At 23.0% G+C, this 19,104-nt stretch overlaps 2 protein-coding genes across 2 annotated transcripts; both read right to left on the reverse strand.

The window, feature by feature from the left end:
* Window positions 1–674: 674 nt before the first annotated feature.
* Bma-cah-4.1 (Uncharacterized protein) lies at window positions 675–2,148 on the reverse strand (the record flags this gene model as incomplete). Its single annotated transcript, XM_043075817.1, has 5 exons — window positions 675–803; window positions 1,325–1,443; window positions 1,583–1,631; window positions 1,728–1,855; window positions 2,097–2,148. The coding sequence occupies 5 exons, from the start codon at window positions 2,146–2,148 to the stop codon at window positions 675–677; spliced, it is 477 nt and encodes a 158-aa protein (XP_042931751.1).
* A 3,846-nt stretch (window positions 2,149–5,994) lies between these two features.
* On the reverse strand, window positions 5,995–17,950 carry Bm11665 (Uncharacterized protein; the record flags this gene model as incomplete). Its single annotated transcript, XM_043075818.1, has 19 exons — window positions 5,995–6,163; window positions 6,417–6,512; window positions 6,861–7,029; window positions 7,828–7,974; window positions 8,561–8,687; window positions 9,015–9,148; window positions 9,320–9,402; window positions 9,716–9,908; window positions 10,378–10,482; window positions 10,691–10,842; window positions 11,381–11,472; window positions 11,765–11,820; window positions 12,046–12,186; window positions 12,416–13,240; window positions 13,573–13,754; window positions 14,795–14,903; window positions 15,154–16,248; window positions 16,805–16,876; window positions 17,917–17,950. 19 exons carry the CDS (start codon window positions 17,948–17,950, stop codon window positions 5,995–5,997), a joined length of 3,981 nt encoding a protein of 1,326 aa, XP_042931752.1.
* Between the last annotated feature and the right edge of the window lie 1,154 nt (window positions 17,951–19,104).

Below are 19,104 nucleotides of genomic sequence, written 5' to 3' on the forward strand. Positions count from 1 at the left end.
TTCATTTGGAAGTTTATTAAATCCTCAGAAGCGTTGTTCTGTTTGGTGACATTTACGTTTATTTCATATCATTTATCCAAGTATTCTTAGCTGTTTATCAATATGCTAACAGTCAAAGCTAAAAACAGATTTAATCATTTTTAACCATCGATTATCAGAAAGTGATAAGACCAAAAGTCCAAAAATCATATCAATCGTTCATTCATTGAGATTTTTTAATAAATTTAAATGAGCGCTTCACTCTACGTTCATTTAACGGATGTTGAAATCGACAATTTCTGGGGACAATTCGTCGTAATAATTCCAGCTGTATGCAAATGTCATTAAATGCTTCATTACTGTCACATAATTCGAAATTAATTAATTTGAAATTAATTAATTAGTAAATTACTTTTGCTAAATTGTTTTACAGTTTTGTTTACCAATAAAACTGTAAATATCATAATTAGACATAAAAGGATAGTTTTAATATTGTAAAGATTACCTGTTTAAAACTTATGGTATTAGGATGTTTCAGTACTGTCCAGATGACACACTCATTAAATGGTTTCGTGGTCAGTGACCCCTCGTACGTATAATACGAGTGCTTCACTGTAAACGTACGTTAATTAGATTATGGGTTCAGGTAGTAAATCATCTACCTTTAATTCATATGACACCTGTCACCTGTAAAATTAGATTTTACCTGGAAGTAATTTGAGTGGATCAAAATTTGGTTCCAAGTTGACACGGCTTAAACCGCCCAATGAATTATTTAGACCATCAATAATTGGCGAAAAATTTTCATTATCAACTGAATCTTCCTTAAATCGTTTGCTAAGTAATGTGTCAATTTTTTTAAAAAAAATTGAGTTTTCGAATAGTAAAACGCAAATGTAATTTATACATTACGTGGTTTTTGTCTAAAAACTTCTAAATTTGATTAATTTAATTTCTTTTAAATGCAGAATATAATTGAGGAAATTTGTAGAGTGACTTGTAGGATATGATAAAAATTTCTTTTTTCGAGCGAATATATGATATCAACCGCCATGACATTTGCGCCATTTAATTTATTGATTATTGACTGTTAGTTGATCAAATGGAAATAATAATGTAAACAAACAGAATAAAAGAATGTAAACAAACTTGCAAAAAAATAGCCAAAACTGTCAATCCATCACATTTGTTTAAACATTTGTTAAATTCGTTGTATTTTTTGTTCCAGAAAACGAAATGTAGCTGTAAAGGTCAAAGGTTAGGCCAATTTGATGTCATTAAATAGAGGAAAATATTGAAATTCGTAGTGCTTCACTTTTTTAAAAAATTTAAATGATTGTTTAACCTCGGCGGAAAATCCTTTTCCATTAATTAAATGTTCACTGCCGCAATCTTTTTCTGTTCCCCAATGAGCATGGAATTCCCAAAGTTTGTAAACATCCGGAAGATGTGACGCAGTTAATTCTGAAATTCAAAATATTCTCTCATTCATTCATTCTTCCGGAATTTGTTGAATTAACGGCTCATTTCTACTTTTTGTTTTTTCCTTTACAAGTCTTCAAGAATTACTATTTTTTAAATTTGAAATTGAAACAAAATTTACCTGAAGTACATCCGTTATCAGTTTTACATGAAAAACCTTCGCCGGTAACCTGAAATAATGCAATTAACTCTGTTTTTACAATACTACGTGTAATACTAATTTGCAATTCGTTAATTAAAGTTAAAATTTCAATCCATCATTTCACTTCGATTGTTTTCAAATCGCCGATCGTATAGGAAAATTGAAGTTTCGATGCTTTCAACATGCTATCCTGATCAGTTATTTCATTTGTAATATCTATTGGACTTTGCTTCTTGCGTGCTTTATTTCCATCTGAAATGAAATAATATTTTCAGTAATTGACTGTGCAAAGTTATAAGTAATTCAGGTTGACAGTAAGACATACTGGAATCACTGGCAAAGATAACCTAAAGAGATTAAAATGATATTTTAAAAGGATCGACTCTCTTATAAGTAATTAAATTAAACTTAAAATCCAATTAATTAATTGCATTCCAAATTATATTTTGTTATCAGTTCTGTATGCCTGTAATTAAACTATTCTTTTGCATACCTGTAATCGACTTTCTTTTCTTGAGTGTTTTAGTAGAAGCATTAGCTGCCATTGAGGTATTTTATTAAATCTAAAGTTCTAAAAAAAAGTTTTTCAATATTTTACAGTTCGTTTCATATCAGAAAGTCTTCCTAAACTTTACAAATATAATTTCATTGTGCAAGAAATAACCATTTGCAGGACTGAATTTAAATTTTAGTTATAATCATTATCAGTTCAATCATATTTTAACTAATTAAATTCTCATTGAAGGACCAAAATAAATTTTTCATTTCAATTCAAAGAAAAAAAAATTGCTAAGGATGGAATGAAATGGAAATTGAAATAAATACTGCTAGCAATAATTGGCAAGTTAATGATAATATTTCAATTGCTATGGTAATAAATTAGTTTACTTTAATTAATGTTCATTCAAATATTAGAAAAATTCTTTAATTGTTTTTCTCTTTTTGTTTTTTTGTTTTTTTCCGAAGAAAATAAATTAAATCATTTTTTAAACACAATCTTTAGATGCTAAAATTTAAACTAAATTTTATCAATTGCCATTTTTTTTTTTTTTTTTTGCATAAATCGATTGGTTATCGAAATGATTATTAGTGTTCTCTGAATATAAATATTTTTAATTTTAGTTCATTGAAATTAAGATTTTTTATCAAACAATTTAATTTAATCGTAATATTCTGAGGTTACAAATTTATCCAACGTTTCAAATCTTTCATTTCAATTTTTTGTAAAATTTCTAAAAATTTAGACAATTTAATTTGAATTTAATTCGAAAATTTTGAATTAGCTAGTTGTAAAATTAAAATAATCAACTGTTTTCATTATTGATGAATTTTCGTTTGATTTATAAAAACAGAAAATTTCATTTCCGTTTCAATGAATCCGGTTTATCCATCAATTTGCATACTTTAGAGGAATGCTATTATCATACTTAGTGTCAATCAATAATGCAAGCAACAAATATTGTTTTCAATATTAGTAAAAATAACAAATAACTAATTAAAATCATTCAGTATTACATGTGAAGTATAAAGTATAAATTACTTACTTATAATTATTTAAAATATTGAAAGTAAAATTTTAGGAAATTTATTTCTGCAATCAATTCAACAATTGATCGTTTTAATGCAGTACTTAATAAATGCATTTTAATTAATTAAATAATAAACATACATAATATTTTGTGCCAAATGTAGCATAATTAATTTCAATTTAAAATTTGAAAATAAATTTCAATAATTTAAAAATAATTTCACAAAAAGAAAACAAACAAAAATGTCGTCATTCTTATTTTTTTAATTGAATAAAAAATTTAGCGATCTGAAAATTTTACAAATGTAAAATAATAGAATTTGAAAAAATTTTAAATACATTTGACAAATAAAATGACAAAAAAAAAAAATTTTTTTCTTAAATGAATTTTCATAAACAAATGTCCTGCTGTCACCTCTATTTTTAATATCCTTTCAAAAATATTCCGATGAAATGATGCCATGTGACTAATGAAATGAAATATATTTTGAAGAAAACATGTTTTCTATTTTAATTAAAACTGCATTACCAATTTGCAAACTTACCTATCATGCAAAATATGCAAGCAGTTGCGTGCTGCTTTGTTTCGTTTATATGTTATTATTAATTTTAAATCTTTAGTATTAATGTAGTTATTCATTAAAATTTCAATTTCAGCATTTAATGCATTAAGCGTAAATGGAAATTATTAATTTTTAAATGCCATATTAGCAGCTTAAATTAGCTAAAATAAAATGACTAAAGTTCAAAACTTAACTTAAATTAATCAAATTTAATTTATAATATTTAATTTATAATATATATATATAATTTATAACAAAAACTTTAATTTATAATATATAGTAAATGTGAAACTTTCTTTGAGGGTTATCTTTTCATATGTTTGCATTTTTGTACTGATGGCAATGAATAAATTAAATTTTATCTCATTTAATGTTTGTAACTTAAAATTCAAATACAATTAACTGTTTTAGATTTTTATTTTCTAAAAGGATGAATTAAGCAAAATTAATTAAGAAATTTAATTACTGAATTTTATTTCATTTTATTTTATTGTATGTTTTTGATTAAATTAGAAGATGCGAAAATTTTGAATGATATTAAAAACTTTGTGGTTGAATTTTTTAACATTTTTTTATTCTTACCATAATGAAAAAAAAAAATTTTTTTTTTTTTTTAAGCAAATGAATTATGTTAAAAATTCAAGTAAAAACCTGAAAAGAAAGTTAAAATTTTCTTAAAAATAATAATTTTCATAACTGATTATTGAGAGACGAAAATTTGAATCAATGACAAAATAAAATTTTATAACTTAGCAAATTTTTTTTTTAATCAATATTTTATAGGAAAAAAGAGAAAGAGAAAATTTTATATTTTTATAATTATATTTTTTATAATTTATAATTATTAACTTCTCTTGCAATTTTATAATTATTTAAGAAATTAAACAATTTTTTAATTTCTTAATTATATATTATCAAAGTGTAAAACAATTCTTATATATTACAATCTTCTTTTCATATTATTCTTTGCTTATCAAACAAATTTTTTCTCTTCTTTTTTGATCAATAAATTATTCATCTTTTATAAATTTTTATATTTATATTAGACAAAACTTGCAATCATTTCTTTGCAAAAAATCAAAAAATTGAAAAACAAATTTTAGACATAAAAATTTCTCAAAAAAGTCAGTAAGCAATAAAAGTAACTAAAAAATAATTCATTTTCTTGCATAAATTGCAAATATTTGATTATTAAATTGATGCAAACATTTTAATTATTTCTCCAATCTCTTGTTATTGACCTTCATGACCTCTTCGAAGTGACCATCAAAATTTCCTAATAATTAATTTGACAGAAAAACTTTACACTCTCATAGACATAAAAATTTAAATAAATAATTCAAATAAAAATTGCTGGTAGAATTGACCAAAAATAACAAATTTTATTTCCATACAATGAAATTGCCATAATTAATTTTCTTTTACCTTTTTTTTTTCTGCTTGATTAGCTTATTTAATTTATATGTATAATAAAATAAATTCATTTTATCATTTTTTTTTTTTAAATTTTATTTTCATTCTTTCCAAGTTATAATTTCAATTAAATTAATTAAATCAATTGAAATAAATCTGCAATTAAACTTTTCAGCAATTTTTTTTTTCAATTTATTTTAAATTATTACTAATCCGTCTTGTAATAAATATGTAAACATTTCTAATTAATTCATACCTGTGCAAATGTACACCTGTAAATTGTCATTAGTCGTAAATATTAAATGTTGCATGAAATAATCAAACAAATTTGCTGCTTAGCAACAATCTTTCATTGCCAGTCATTGCATAATTACTAATTACATTCTTATAATTTGCAATGAAGAAAAAAAAAAAAAAAAGTATTATTGCAACATTTTAATTAAGCATAAATTATTCATTCTGATTCAAAAGATAAAAATTTTGCAATAAATTATTGATGGATTGTTTTTATTTTTTATTCTTTCTTTTGAATCATAACTTGAAATTATTATCACATAATAATCATCTTTTATTATTAACATTAACAGTTTAACTAAATTTATCATCCTAATACTAACAATATTATAAAATCTATGTAAATCACAATAAAAAAAGATTATTTGATAAATTTAAATGATAATTTAAAATTGCAATCTGAAAAATTCAAATGATAATTAATGAAGTTAGAATAAAATATTAATTATAAATATAATTATTTTGAAAAAAAATCAAAAAAAAAAAAAAAAAAAAAAAAAAACCGAGAAAACATTGATCCGTTCTTCGTCCTGAGTGAGAAAATGTCAACAATAAAATGTTTAAATCCAATTCTGTACAAATTATTCAACTTATCAATTATTATCACCATAATCTTCATTATCAGCACTACTACGATTACTTTCACTATCACTACTTTTAACTACTTTTGGACGTTTCATGGTGCATTTAATACCATCGAAATATACGCTACCACTATCATACACCAATACATCGGCCGTACGATAATCAATTAAAGCATCACTGTAACAATGTGATAACAATTATATCAGTTATCAGTTATCAAATAATTTGATAGATGGATAATTATAAATTATTATGTTAATATATCATAGAAAAACAGAAAAAATTGAATAGCAGATATTTCATAGAGTTTAGAAAAAAAAAAATTTTTTTTTTGTTTCAAATTCTATTTGTAATACTTTTGAAATTGTTTTTGTTGACATTTTATAAATATTAAATTGATGATAATAATAGTAGAAAAAAAAAAAAATACCTGAATAATTCACAAGAATATGTTTGATTATCAACCTGAAGAAGATTTGATGATCGACAACCCTCAAAATGACATCCATAAAAGCATTGTTGTGGACTAAAATCAATTCTACTAATTAAAAAAAAAAAAAATCTTTCCTATAGATTTTAATTTAATAGATAAAAAAAAAAAAAAATCAAAATTATCAACGTTATCTGTCTTTATCATATTTCAAACAGTACATTAATATTTAAATATTTAAACAAAAAATATCCAACTTTTGATTGTTGTATTAAATGAATCGATAATCGAAAATTTTTACTTTAACAATTAAATAAAAGTTTTTATGTAATAAGAGTTATAAAAAAAAAAAAAAAAATTATATTTCAGAGTATTTGAATTAATCAAAAGAAAATGTAAACAAAACAACAACAACAATAAACAAACAACAGGGAGGGAACTAACCTGGAAACTAGAAATCTTTTGATTAATTTAGCACCGTGAAAAGATGTTTGATAGATGGCAGAATAGATACATTTGCCATGATGAGAATATTTGATAATTTCCACAGGTGACGTAGTTTCTAATGTTTCATTAGAAATAGTATAATCCATTTCAGTTTGTGTTGTAGTAACTTAATTAATAAATAATATTTAAGTAAATATTTTAAGTTTTAAATTAATTTAAGTTTTGATCAATAGGTAATGCATTAAAAAAAATTATCATTCATTTATAATATAATTTCAATTATTTCAGTAGCTTCAAAATGTGCGACAAATTTAATAATAAAAATGATTTAAAATATGGTTTTAACATATTTAAATATTATTTATGCATCGAAGATAGAATTTAGGTATAAGAAGACAAAACGAAATTTGACAGAGTAATAATAAAATCAAAAATATTATGATTTATAATTTGGAAAAAGAATGTTTTTAATTGATTTTAATTTTTCAAAATATTATTCTAAATATTAGAAGATTACATTAATTTTTTAAATATATTAAAAACTATATTTTTTGTTGAAAAAAAAAATTTATGCTAGGCACAAGAAAACAAAGCAAAATTTGTTTTTTGAAAAAAGAAACTTTAAACAAAAATGTATCCAAACCTGTTACAATTTAAAATTAACACAAAAACTTTTTAAATTGGTCTTTTTAATTTTTTAAATATTATTCCAAATATCAAATAGAAAATCATATTAATTGTTTTAGGCACGAAAAAAAAAAACAAAATAAAATTCGTAATCGAGCATAATTGGATTAATTAATTGAAACAAATATTAATTGGAAGAATTTTTTTTTTTGCTGTTGCAATGAATTAATTATTATTTAATTGCTAAATAATAAAACTAAATGTAATTTAATAATTTATTAATTAGTTAAATAAGTCACATAGCATAAATTTTAGCAGTAAAAAAGGAAAAACAAACAAATCGTAGCAGTCGTATCGCTATGCTCTGTAAATGAATCCGAAACAGTTGTAAAATCATTTGTTGACATTGTGGTTTTCACATAAGTTGTCGTCAGATCATGATTTTGCGACTCATTTTCCTTCGTTTTTTTTCCTTCTCCAACATCTAAATATTGTAAATTTGAAATAAAAAATTGTGTTAACTTTTTTTTTTCTTTTTAAAAAGAAATACGAACTGAAAAAGTTAGCCTAAATTTGTAAAATTATTTGTGCAATTTTGAATTTCGTACTACTATTTCCAACTAATTTTAGGAAGTGAAACTTAAATTTTTGAATGCAAAGTGATATATTGTGAGAGTATTATTGATAAATCAATATTATGGTCTAATATAATTAATAATATAATTCAAGCAATTTAATTCTAATCAATCCATCAAACTTTATGACATAAACATAAATTTAATATAACAATAATGTTGACTTGAATAAATTGTAATTTTATAAATTAATAATTTTGCAATACTTTTTGGTGAATGCTCTTTTACTTTTATAATTTTAATTTCAATCTAGTTGCTGAATTGAAAATCGATATTCAATTATAATATCCATGATATAATTTGTAAATTTAAAAAAAAAATTTTTTTTTCTATTTTCTATTTTTTGCATCAAATTTTTTCTTATACATCAAATTATTATTCGAAACAGAATTAAAATAAAAAAGTAAATTTCAAAGGAAAAAATTGAAAATGAACCTTCTGAAGGGTCATAATAAGTTGATTGAGGAGTAGTATATTGAATAGAATGAGAAGGATTTGTTGAGGAAATCATACTACTACTGCTCAAATCAATATTGTCACTGCTATCATAAATATTTTTCGTCTAAAAAATTTCATTTAAAGTTTCAAAAACCAATTTTAACGAAATAATAAAGTTTTGGAAAATCTTTTTTGCTTTTATCTTCCAAATTATCAGTGATATCCTATATTTTTTCATCTATTAATTAAAAAAAAGTCTTCGAAAAAAAATCAAAAAATATTTACAAATATTTCCGCTTGATATAATCTATTTCCTAATTTTAATTACTCAAATTTTGTATAACTTTTTTTTTATTTCATGTAAATTTAAAAATTCTTTACATTTAGAAAATCATTTATTTCATTTTTCTGAAATGTATTAAAGTCAGCAAAAAAAAAAGAAAAATCAGACCTCTTCGTTGTGTAAAGTAATATTTCTATTGTTGTCATTTTCAGCTCGAAAATTTAGTGATAAATTTTCATCCTTTAATACCAAATTCATTGTAGATAAACAGTTTTCTTTCATGTAAATTGGAAATTTATCACCTGAAAAACCAATAATAGAAGCAAATGAATTGATTTTTCCTTATTTTGTTGCATTTTTTCTTCAAGGTTTACATTTTTAAATTTCAATTTTAAAATAAACTCTTCACATTAATTTTCTTTTTCTTTCACAAAAAAAAAAGTTATTGCTAGTAAAAATCAATTAAAACTTACTTCCAGTTAAACAACTTTTATCGAAATAGCTATGCATTAGTGTGTAAACAATAGAATGATTAAAATTTTTTGGATCTGTTATCCTGAAATTTCATCTATAAAAAAATAATTTAGGACCGAAACAATCGGGTATTTTTTTTTTTTTTGATAAATGAATGATCAAAGTAAATTTCTACTAACCAAATTTTGCAGATTCATCTGAAAAAAAAATTTGTTTTAATTTTTATTTTTCAAAAAAAGGAAACGAAATTTAGAATTTTTTGCTTTCATTATATATTTCTATTACTTATTCCTGTTTCCACCAAATTTTCTACAGTAATCTTTAAAGTTTACAAATGAAAATAACCTGAAAATAGCAAATTAGACTTCTATTTTTTGTAAACCAGATAACTTTACCTGCTCAAATTACTTAGTAAGCATGTCCTGGAATCAAAGTAGTACTCGATACTGTTACATTCGATACCGTATCGATTTTCAGCATTCATACAGTAACACTTACATGCATCCACAGATACATTAGTTTCTGCAGCAAATGCTGTACCATGTAGTACATGATTTGGCATTTCAACAAAGCAACTATCCGTATTTACTGCAAAAATCACTAATAATCATTTTTTGTAATTATTTGTTAAATGATAGTTGTATTTGTTTTGTGAATTAAACTATCAAATATCACAACAAAGAATGATGAAACAATAAAAAGAAAAATGAATGAAAAAAAAAGTATTAAAAATTTCAAATATGAGAGCAAATAAAAGTTATGAAAAAACGATTTTTGTGTGAGAAAACAATTTTTATTGTATGAGAAAAGAATCAGAATCATTGCAAAAAGTTAATAAATATTTTATTTATATAATTGATAAATGTGCATTATTTATAAACAGTGCTATTTCTCTCTCTGCTATATAATTGCTACTTTATTATTATCATAATAATTTGCGTAATTTAAACTAAGGATGTTATTCTGTTTTGAAAAATTTGTTTAAAATGATAAATTAAAATATCTCACTGAAAATATGAACGAATTCATTTAATTTAGGTACTTAATGTTTAATAACCTGGCATGAAAATTTTTTCTGGTATTGTTGTTGAAGTTGAAATGCTAGCAGTTTGTCTACAACCATGAACAAAATTATTATTCACTAATCGTTCCTTTGATTCTTCTAAAAAAGATAAATGTTATTTATGTAATATTATACAGCATCGTATTACGGTATTGCAGATACCGTATTGCATAACGAGTATACGGTACCACTATATGGTATTAGTTATACAGTATCAACCTTACTAAAACAATATCAAATATATGAATGTAAAATCATGATAATATTGTGATTCCTAATTAAAAGTATGAATATAATATATGCTAACCTACTGAACAAATCATTCCCAGATAACTGACATTGTCCTGCAGTTGAAATTGGTCTGGAGAATCATTTCTTGTTTGTAAATTCAAAATGCAATCACGTTCGTTGTGATAATAAGTTGCCGAAACACATTGAAAAGAGTAGCGTTCATCGCTTCTAAAAAAACTTTAATTTCTGATTAAACTAAGATTTTTCAATACATCTTATGAAAAATAAGAACTAATTATTTCAAAGATGAAAATAGAGAACATATTTTTATTTAATATTCCTGTAGTCAAATTTCTGCAGCAAAAAGAAATCAGGTTATATTAATTATTACTAGATAAGAATGGTAAAGTAAGTAATACCTTATCGTGATTTATAATAATTGAAAAAAGAAGCATCAGAATTGCCTCACAATTTTATTCAAACTATTGCTTAATTCTTGCTTTCAAGAATTTAAGCTTATATTTCATCAAAAAAAAAATGTTATCAAATGTTTTATTCAAATTATTAAATTAAATGATTAAATGTGCTGAAATAAAGTAAAATTATGCATAAATTATTTTATTATGTAGTGAAATAACAGAATTAGAATCTTTGCATATCAAAAAACGATCAGTAGTCTAATATATTTCTCAAAAATCATAATTTCGAGATATCTTTGTCACAATTTAAAGTTGTTTACATAAAATCAAATATCTTTGAAACTTACCTGCTATTAGCGCAATAACATTGACATTCCTCCAGTGTCACATCTTGTTCAAGTCCGCCCGCAGTACCTTTCAGAATAAATCCATCAATAACCTTTAAAGTGATTTTAATGATCTTTAAAAAAAGTGTTTTCACCAAAACCTTATCTAAAATCTATTACTCTATACCTTTACCCAGTTAGTAGCATATATTTTATGCGCATATGTTCCATATTTCTACTGTATAGAAGTGTAATATTTCGACCTACCAACACCGCCAAAAAATATTTATTTACTATCATATTCAAATATTAAAAGTTGTAAATTTCAGTTCTCAAAGTAAAACTATCATCATTTGCTAAATTAGAAATTTATTCTAAATGATTAAAATGAACTATGCAACATACTTCAAAGCAGTCACCGACTGGTTTCGATGCCAAATTTTGTTCAATTTTGTTGGCATCTGCAACTCAATCCTATATTGAATATATGCATACTTTTAATATCTTAATTCCGTTATCAAATTTTTTAAAATTTTCAACAAAATTTGATGAAAAAAAGCGAATTTTTTTGAATCTTTCCTTCAACAAGAAAAAAAAAATTAATTATTGTAAAAATCTAAACAGATAAAAATTTTAATATTTTGTAAATGAATATCATAGATTATTGTTGTCAGAATAATTAGCACCTTCTCTGGAATTTTTTTCCGGAATATCAAGTTTTTTATTGGTTATCATTTCACCAGATCCTTCCGTTACCATAGCTGCTACTGTTGTGATTTCATTTTCATTTAAATTATCATCAGAAGTACCATCGAATCTTTCATCTTCTAAATAAATTCTCCTTTTTTTTTTCCTTCTTTTTTGATAATCAGTAAGGTAAATATTTGAACTGAAATCAATTTTTCAATTGATATTCTATTATTAATTAACAATACTGATTGAACATTTCTTGAAAAAAAAAAAAAGTAATTTGAATAGCAAAACTGATTAGAAACAGATTTAATTACAAAACTTTTCGGATAAATATGAAAATTTTTCATTTTTCCGAAAATCCACCTAAATCTTTGTCTGTTGTTGCTTGTTGGCCAATAATAGCAGTTGTCGCTAATTTCTCGATACTCGAATTTAATTCATTAATTGATCCTCGGAATTTTTTATTGTTGCCATTATCCGTCCTAATTTCATGTTCAATCGTTCCAATAACTTTCAATTCAGATTCATTTGTTAATGACTTAACAATTTCTTCAGAAGTTGTTGATGATGATGATGATGATGACAGATTAGTTATTATCATTTTAGTATAATCCGTGAAAATTTTTGTTGTAGCAAACGGTTTCTCAATTATTTCCAAATCTGTATCACTTGTAGATCGGATCCCTCGACTACCATGTGATATAATATTGGTAGTAACAGTATCAGTAGTAGTAGTAGTGGTACTAGCAGTAGTAGTACCATGTTGAATTTTAATTTTATAATCATATTCACTCTTTTCAGCACTAATTTCTTCCGATTGTTTCTCCAATATTTCAAGTACCAAACTTTTAAAATTTTTCGCAACACTTTTTGTTTTCATTATTTTACTCCATAAATCAGGTGATAATATCACTTCTTCACTAATTGTTTTGTTGCTTACTTCTTCCTTTCCATGCTCTTTCCACCAATAAACAGATTTTGTACGAAAAGCTGATGAAGAGAACACTGATCGATGATCAATCGTTGATCGTTTCCTGTTTGAATGATTTGTTTTATTTTCATCAGCACTACTACCACTACTACTACTTATCATCACATCCTCATTAGCACTTGTTCCTTCTAATGCAAATTGCACAAAATTTGTGTTTCTTTCTGTATGACAGTTCCGATTTGCATTACTGATAATATCTAGAATGAACGAACATCACTGATAAGAAAAATAAAAAATAAAATTTTTAAAATTTTAAAAAAAGAAATTTTTTTTTTGATAAATTTTTGCAGAATTAGTTTAAAGATATTATTAATTACATATTTGTATTGAAAATAGCTATAATTTTTGCTTTTTTGTTATAAGTGTATGATTATCAACGGATTGCTTTTAACTATTGCGAATATTTTGAGGCACATTGAGAAAATCTATTTGCTAATAATTTATTAACAATTTTTAAAATTAATATATACTTTAATAATTATTACTATAAATAATAAACTTAGCTGAGAAAACAAAAATAAAAGTAAACCTTCAGTAGTACATATTCGATAAAAATAATTATTATCCCAATTATATATCAAATCATAATTTCCATGATGATCATCCTCGTTTAACAAACATTTCCGTGTAACATTACTGTATTGAAAACTTTTACACTTTATCATACAATCATTTTTATCATCATTATTCCATGTCTTAGCACAAGCACATCTGTAATACATTTATTTAGCAGCAAAATTTTATAAAAATATTTCAAGAAAAAAGGAAAATTTCAAATTAAAAAAAAGATTTTTTTTTTTTGCCAGAAAAACGATAATAAATAAAAAATGTTAAAACTTATGAAAAAAAAAAAAAAAAAAGAAAATATTTAAAATCAAATGTATGAATTGATTTCATTGGTGATTCTGCTTAAGATAATGATGATCAAATGTCTAATTTACGATGATCAAATGCTTAATCCATGATCAGAATGATCAGATCAAGAATAATACTGAATAATGGTTTAATATTTCATATATAATAAGGCTAATCAAATGGGAAATAATAATATATTTGAATTTAATATTTGAATAATATATTTGAATTTAATTAATTTTCAATAATTCATTGTTTTTTTTTTTTTAAATATTATGATGCGCTGTTGAAAACTAACAATTTTAATGTCGTTTTTCTGTCACATAGTATAGTATCAAAGAGCAGATCACCACTAATTCCCATTATTTCATTACTATTATTACTGTTATTACTATTATTATTGTTACTATAATTATTATTAATGCCATCACTATTATTAATCTTATTGGTATTACTATTGCCGTTATTATTAAATATTATTCCTGTTCCTATTTTTATTTTCCTTCTTCCCTTCTTTATTAATTATTGTTGATACTAATTATCATTATGTCGATTATTATTGTATATTATTTTTGATTATTATTGTTATACGATTGGGAAACTATTTCCTATAATTGTTTTTTTTTTTTGTACTATAGAAGAAACAGTTAAAAATTTATTCGTTATTATAGTTCATTAATGCTTATCATTATCAACGTATTAACGTTATCATTATTAAGTAATGATGAAATGTTATAGATGACAGTGAAATCATTGCTATGTTAAAGGATCGATATCATCGCATTGACATTATCATTATTAAGTAATGATAAGATGTTATAAGGATTTGAGTTATCATTATCAGATGATAGTGATATCATTGCTATGTTGAAGGATTGAAAAGTTTAGCAAATTACCTGCACTGTTCCAATGAAATATTATCAATTTCTTTATAGGAAGCATTATATAACAGTTGACGATCAATCATACCAAAACAGGTTGAATTAATAATCAGTGAAGTTTTTCCTGTATGAAATCAAATTAATTGCATATTATTAACATTTATTTTGAACAGTGTCAAAAAATTTTAATGAAATTCTCCTTTCAACTAAAAAAAAATTATTTATTAAAAAATAAAAAAAATTATTTAAAAAAATGTAAAAAATATTATTAAAAAATTATTTTGAAAAAAAAAAAAAAAAAAGATTGAATAATATAAAATAAAATCTCTCTCTCTCTCTCTTTGAAAAATTAATGAAATAATTGAAATATTCACTTCCATTAATATTGTCATCTGTTGTTGCTATCTTACTGCTTTTAATTTTCTTTTGTCGCATTTCATGATCGTTGACAGATGACAAATTTTGATTAATACCATGAATTTGAACATGATACAGATAGCCATGTTGTTTATCAATAAATTGTGCTGGAACCTTTTCAAATATTCCATCCTCCTTTTGTTTATTCAATCGTTGCCTGTCAAAACCGGAAATACTTTCTGGATTTGTACGTGCTTCATTTTGTTGAATTTCGCTTCCTTTTAATGTATTACTATTATTGTTGAGAAATTCATATGGTAATTTAATCCGTAGTATATGATAATTTGCTTTTAACTCTTCCGGTGAATCACGTCTTGTTGGAAATTGATGTAGCATTCCGGGAATATCCGTAAATATTGTTTCATGCAAATTTTCACGCTTATGATAATTACCAATACGAATAACGATCCAACTTTGTCGATCATCGACACGTTCCACTGATACTTTATATTTATTGGGATTTTCTCGTAATTCACGTACTATCTCTTCCAGGTAACGTAATTTACTTTCATTATTATCATCATTGATTGATTTTTGTGGATTACTTATGCTTATATTACTTTTATTATCAAATGCTTCCGTTATATCATGAAAAGTTGGTATTTTTTTCTCAAGTATCTTTTTCAAATTAATCCACCATAACAATGTTTCATCTTCAAATGATTGTAAAATTGTTCTACTCGGTAAATGAATATCTTTAATTGAAATAATATTAGTAGCAGAAGTAGTAGCTATTGTTGTTGTTGCTGTTGTTGTTGTTGTTGTTATTGTTGTTGTTGTTGTTGTAATAGACATAGCATCATCAGCAGAATTAATAGAATCATTTTCTTCAATAACTGTTTCAGTAATTGTTTTAGCATTTGCAGTACTTGTTAATATAGTAGTAGTTGTTGTTGTTGTCGGTACTATTGTTGTTGTTGTTGTTTCTATTGTTATTGCTGCCAGTAATACACCATAAACAGTTGTGGTTGTTTCAAATATGGTAAAATTATTTTCATTATTAATTGTTGGTGGAATTGTTGTGTTTCCTTTTTTAAATTCATCAGATATCACTGAAAATTAAAATTAATGTTTTTTTTTTTTTTTGTCAAAAATTTTCCTCAAAATCTAATTGCTTATTATTATTATTATTATTATTATTGTTACTATTATTGCTATTATTGATATTATTACAAAATATTTTATAAGAAATAAAATTCAAACGAAAAAGATACATTGATGGATCGATTTGATAGATTGAAATTGAATAAATTGTTAGTCATTTCTGATTTAATCATTTTTTATTGCATAAAATTAGAATAAAATTTTTTTTTTTTATTTTTCTTCAATAATATCAATAATCTTTCCTATAATAAACAAAAACAATTGTTTTGTTTCAAAAAAAAAATTAATTATTTGAGAGAAATTTCAATTTAAAATCAGATTCCATCAAAAAAAAAAAAAAAAATTAACAAGAATTAAAATAATGAATTTAATAAAGAAATTGCTAATTAAAAAAAAAAAAATTGAAAAATCTACAAATAGCAAAAATAAAATATAATAAAAAGAAGAAAAGAGGGGAATAATCATGCAATCATATATTATAATATGAAAATTTCAAATGTTTACCTGCACTTCGGGTAAGTTCAATACCTGATTTCAATATTATATCGTTTACATGATTTAAATCATTTACATTTTCTAAAAGACATAAATTTACTTCAAATTGAAAGTGTTTTAATGAATTCAAAATTTAAAGAAAAATTAAAAAAATGATCTAAGAATAAAAACAAATTATTTTAACTTAAAAAACCATAATTAATTAATTATTTGACAAAAATTATTCCCTAAAAATTGTTTTATTTACTCACATTTTTAATTATTAGTTTTAATGAATTAATCTAAAGAAAAGAAATTGCTAATTACCAAATTCTTTTCCAAAAGTTTTTAAACACAATTAATTAATTAGCTGCACTTTCAGTAGAATTAATTAATAATTATGTAACCATTAAGAATGATTAATCAAAATGTTAAATAATGATAAATTGGTACTTATGAAATTATATACAATTAAAAATTATAAAAAATTATTTTTTCAAAATTCAATTAATCTTTGAATTAAATTATTAGGACTACGAACTGTTCAATTTTTGTGAAATCCAAAAAGTTTTTATCATTTCCCTTTTTGGAAGTGCTTAAATTTACACATAAAGCATTAATAAATTTTTTTAAAAATTTTTTAAAATAAAATTAAACTATAAAATTTCATACTTACACGATTTACAAACAAAATTTTATCAAATTTGTCTAGATTAATCAAAACAAATAATGAATAATTAGGAAATAAATAAAAAGCAATTGCGAAGATTTTATGGTTTATATTTAGCAAATTTTTTATTTAAATTCTAAATTTTATTTTTAATCAATGATAATAGAATTTAAAAGAAAAAATGAATTAGAATAATGTTTTACGTTATTTTTAAACATTTTTGATCAACCAAAATAATAAAATTTTTGAATTCAAATTTAAATTCAAAACTTAAATTTCAAAAAAGAAAAAATTTAAGCTTAAACAAATTTAAATTGCAATATTTGCATGGAAATTTTTTGAAAATTTCCTCAAAATCATGGACAAAGTGTCATTTAAACTTGCCAAATATATTTTCAACTTTTAAAGAGTTAAATGAGATTTCACTAAAGTTTAAATATATATAATTTAAAAAAAAAAAAAAAAAACATACTGGTTTCAGTGGTACCAAGTTTGCAACGATCCATGCAAGCAATTCGAACTAACTGTCGAGTAGGTGACTGATATTGCGAATACCGTTTTGAATAATTCCTGTAATTAACTTATCAGGATAATATCAGGTCAATTTCAGGTTGATAACGATTGTCTGATAAGAGAGGATAGCACGAAAAATTTTTTTGAATATCACAAATTACACTTTCACAAATCTTATTAGATCAATTTTTCCTTTTTGTCAATAACTATTTCATTTTACAAATTGATTTATGAAGAAATTTCAAATTTAAATTGACTAAAACTAGGAGAAAAATTATGATACAAAAAATTTTTAAAATTTAATTAATATAAAATTAATTGCTTACCAACAATTTATTACCCAATTATAACTTATTGAACAAGTATTTGCAAAATAATTGTATACAGCAGTACGACAAAATTGTCGATGAAAGCAAAAATTGGCGCATTCGTCCACTGATTTAACGCCAACACTTAAAAGTATATTTATTAATTTTTAGTAAAAAATATTAAAATTTATAAATATATAATTGAATATTTCAATTTTCAATAATTTTTCAAAAAAAATTGAAAAAAAAAATTGAAAAAAATCAAAAATCAAAAAAATCAATAATTAATTTTTAGTTCAAAAAAGTTAGTAATAAATACGTTTGACATTTTTAATTTAGTTTTTTTCTTTTTTTCATAAAATGTTTATTGCATTAAATTCATTATTCATTTCAAGTAATTATATTTTCAAGTTATTTTGTTTTAGTTAAATAAATGGACTAAAATTTAATTATGTAGAAAAATTGATAAATTTTTTAATAAGTTGAGTTAAATATTTTGCTATTTATTGTATTATTTATGATGATTAATGAATTTGAATTCATTTTTCAAAGTTTTTTTTTTTTTTTGCTAATTTAGAATTAATAGGATATTCACTAATTAAAAATTTTTTCATTAAAATTTAAAAACCTATTTATAGTGAAAATTTAAAGGATTTTAGAATATCGGTGCACAATTATAATATTTAGTTCAAATTATTTTTCTGCCCTTTTTTTTTTATCCTTTCACAAAAATAAATTTAAATTATTCATCCATCTTTTCTTTATTTATTATCAAAATTATGTCTGTTTAATTCTTACGCTAAAATCTAAATTTTACATTTCGGAAGTATAATCAAAAA

Source organism: Brugia malayi, assembly GCF_000002995.4.
Source record: "Brugia malayi strain FR3 genome assembly, contig: Bm_v4_ChrX_scaffold_001, whole genome shotgun sequence".
Classification (NCBI taxonomy): Eukaryota; Metazoa; Nematoda; class Chromadorea; order Rhabditida; family Onchocercidae; genus Brugia; species Brugia malayi.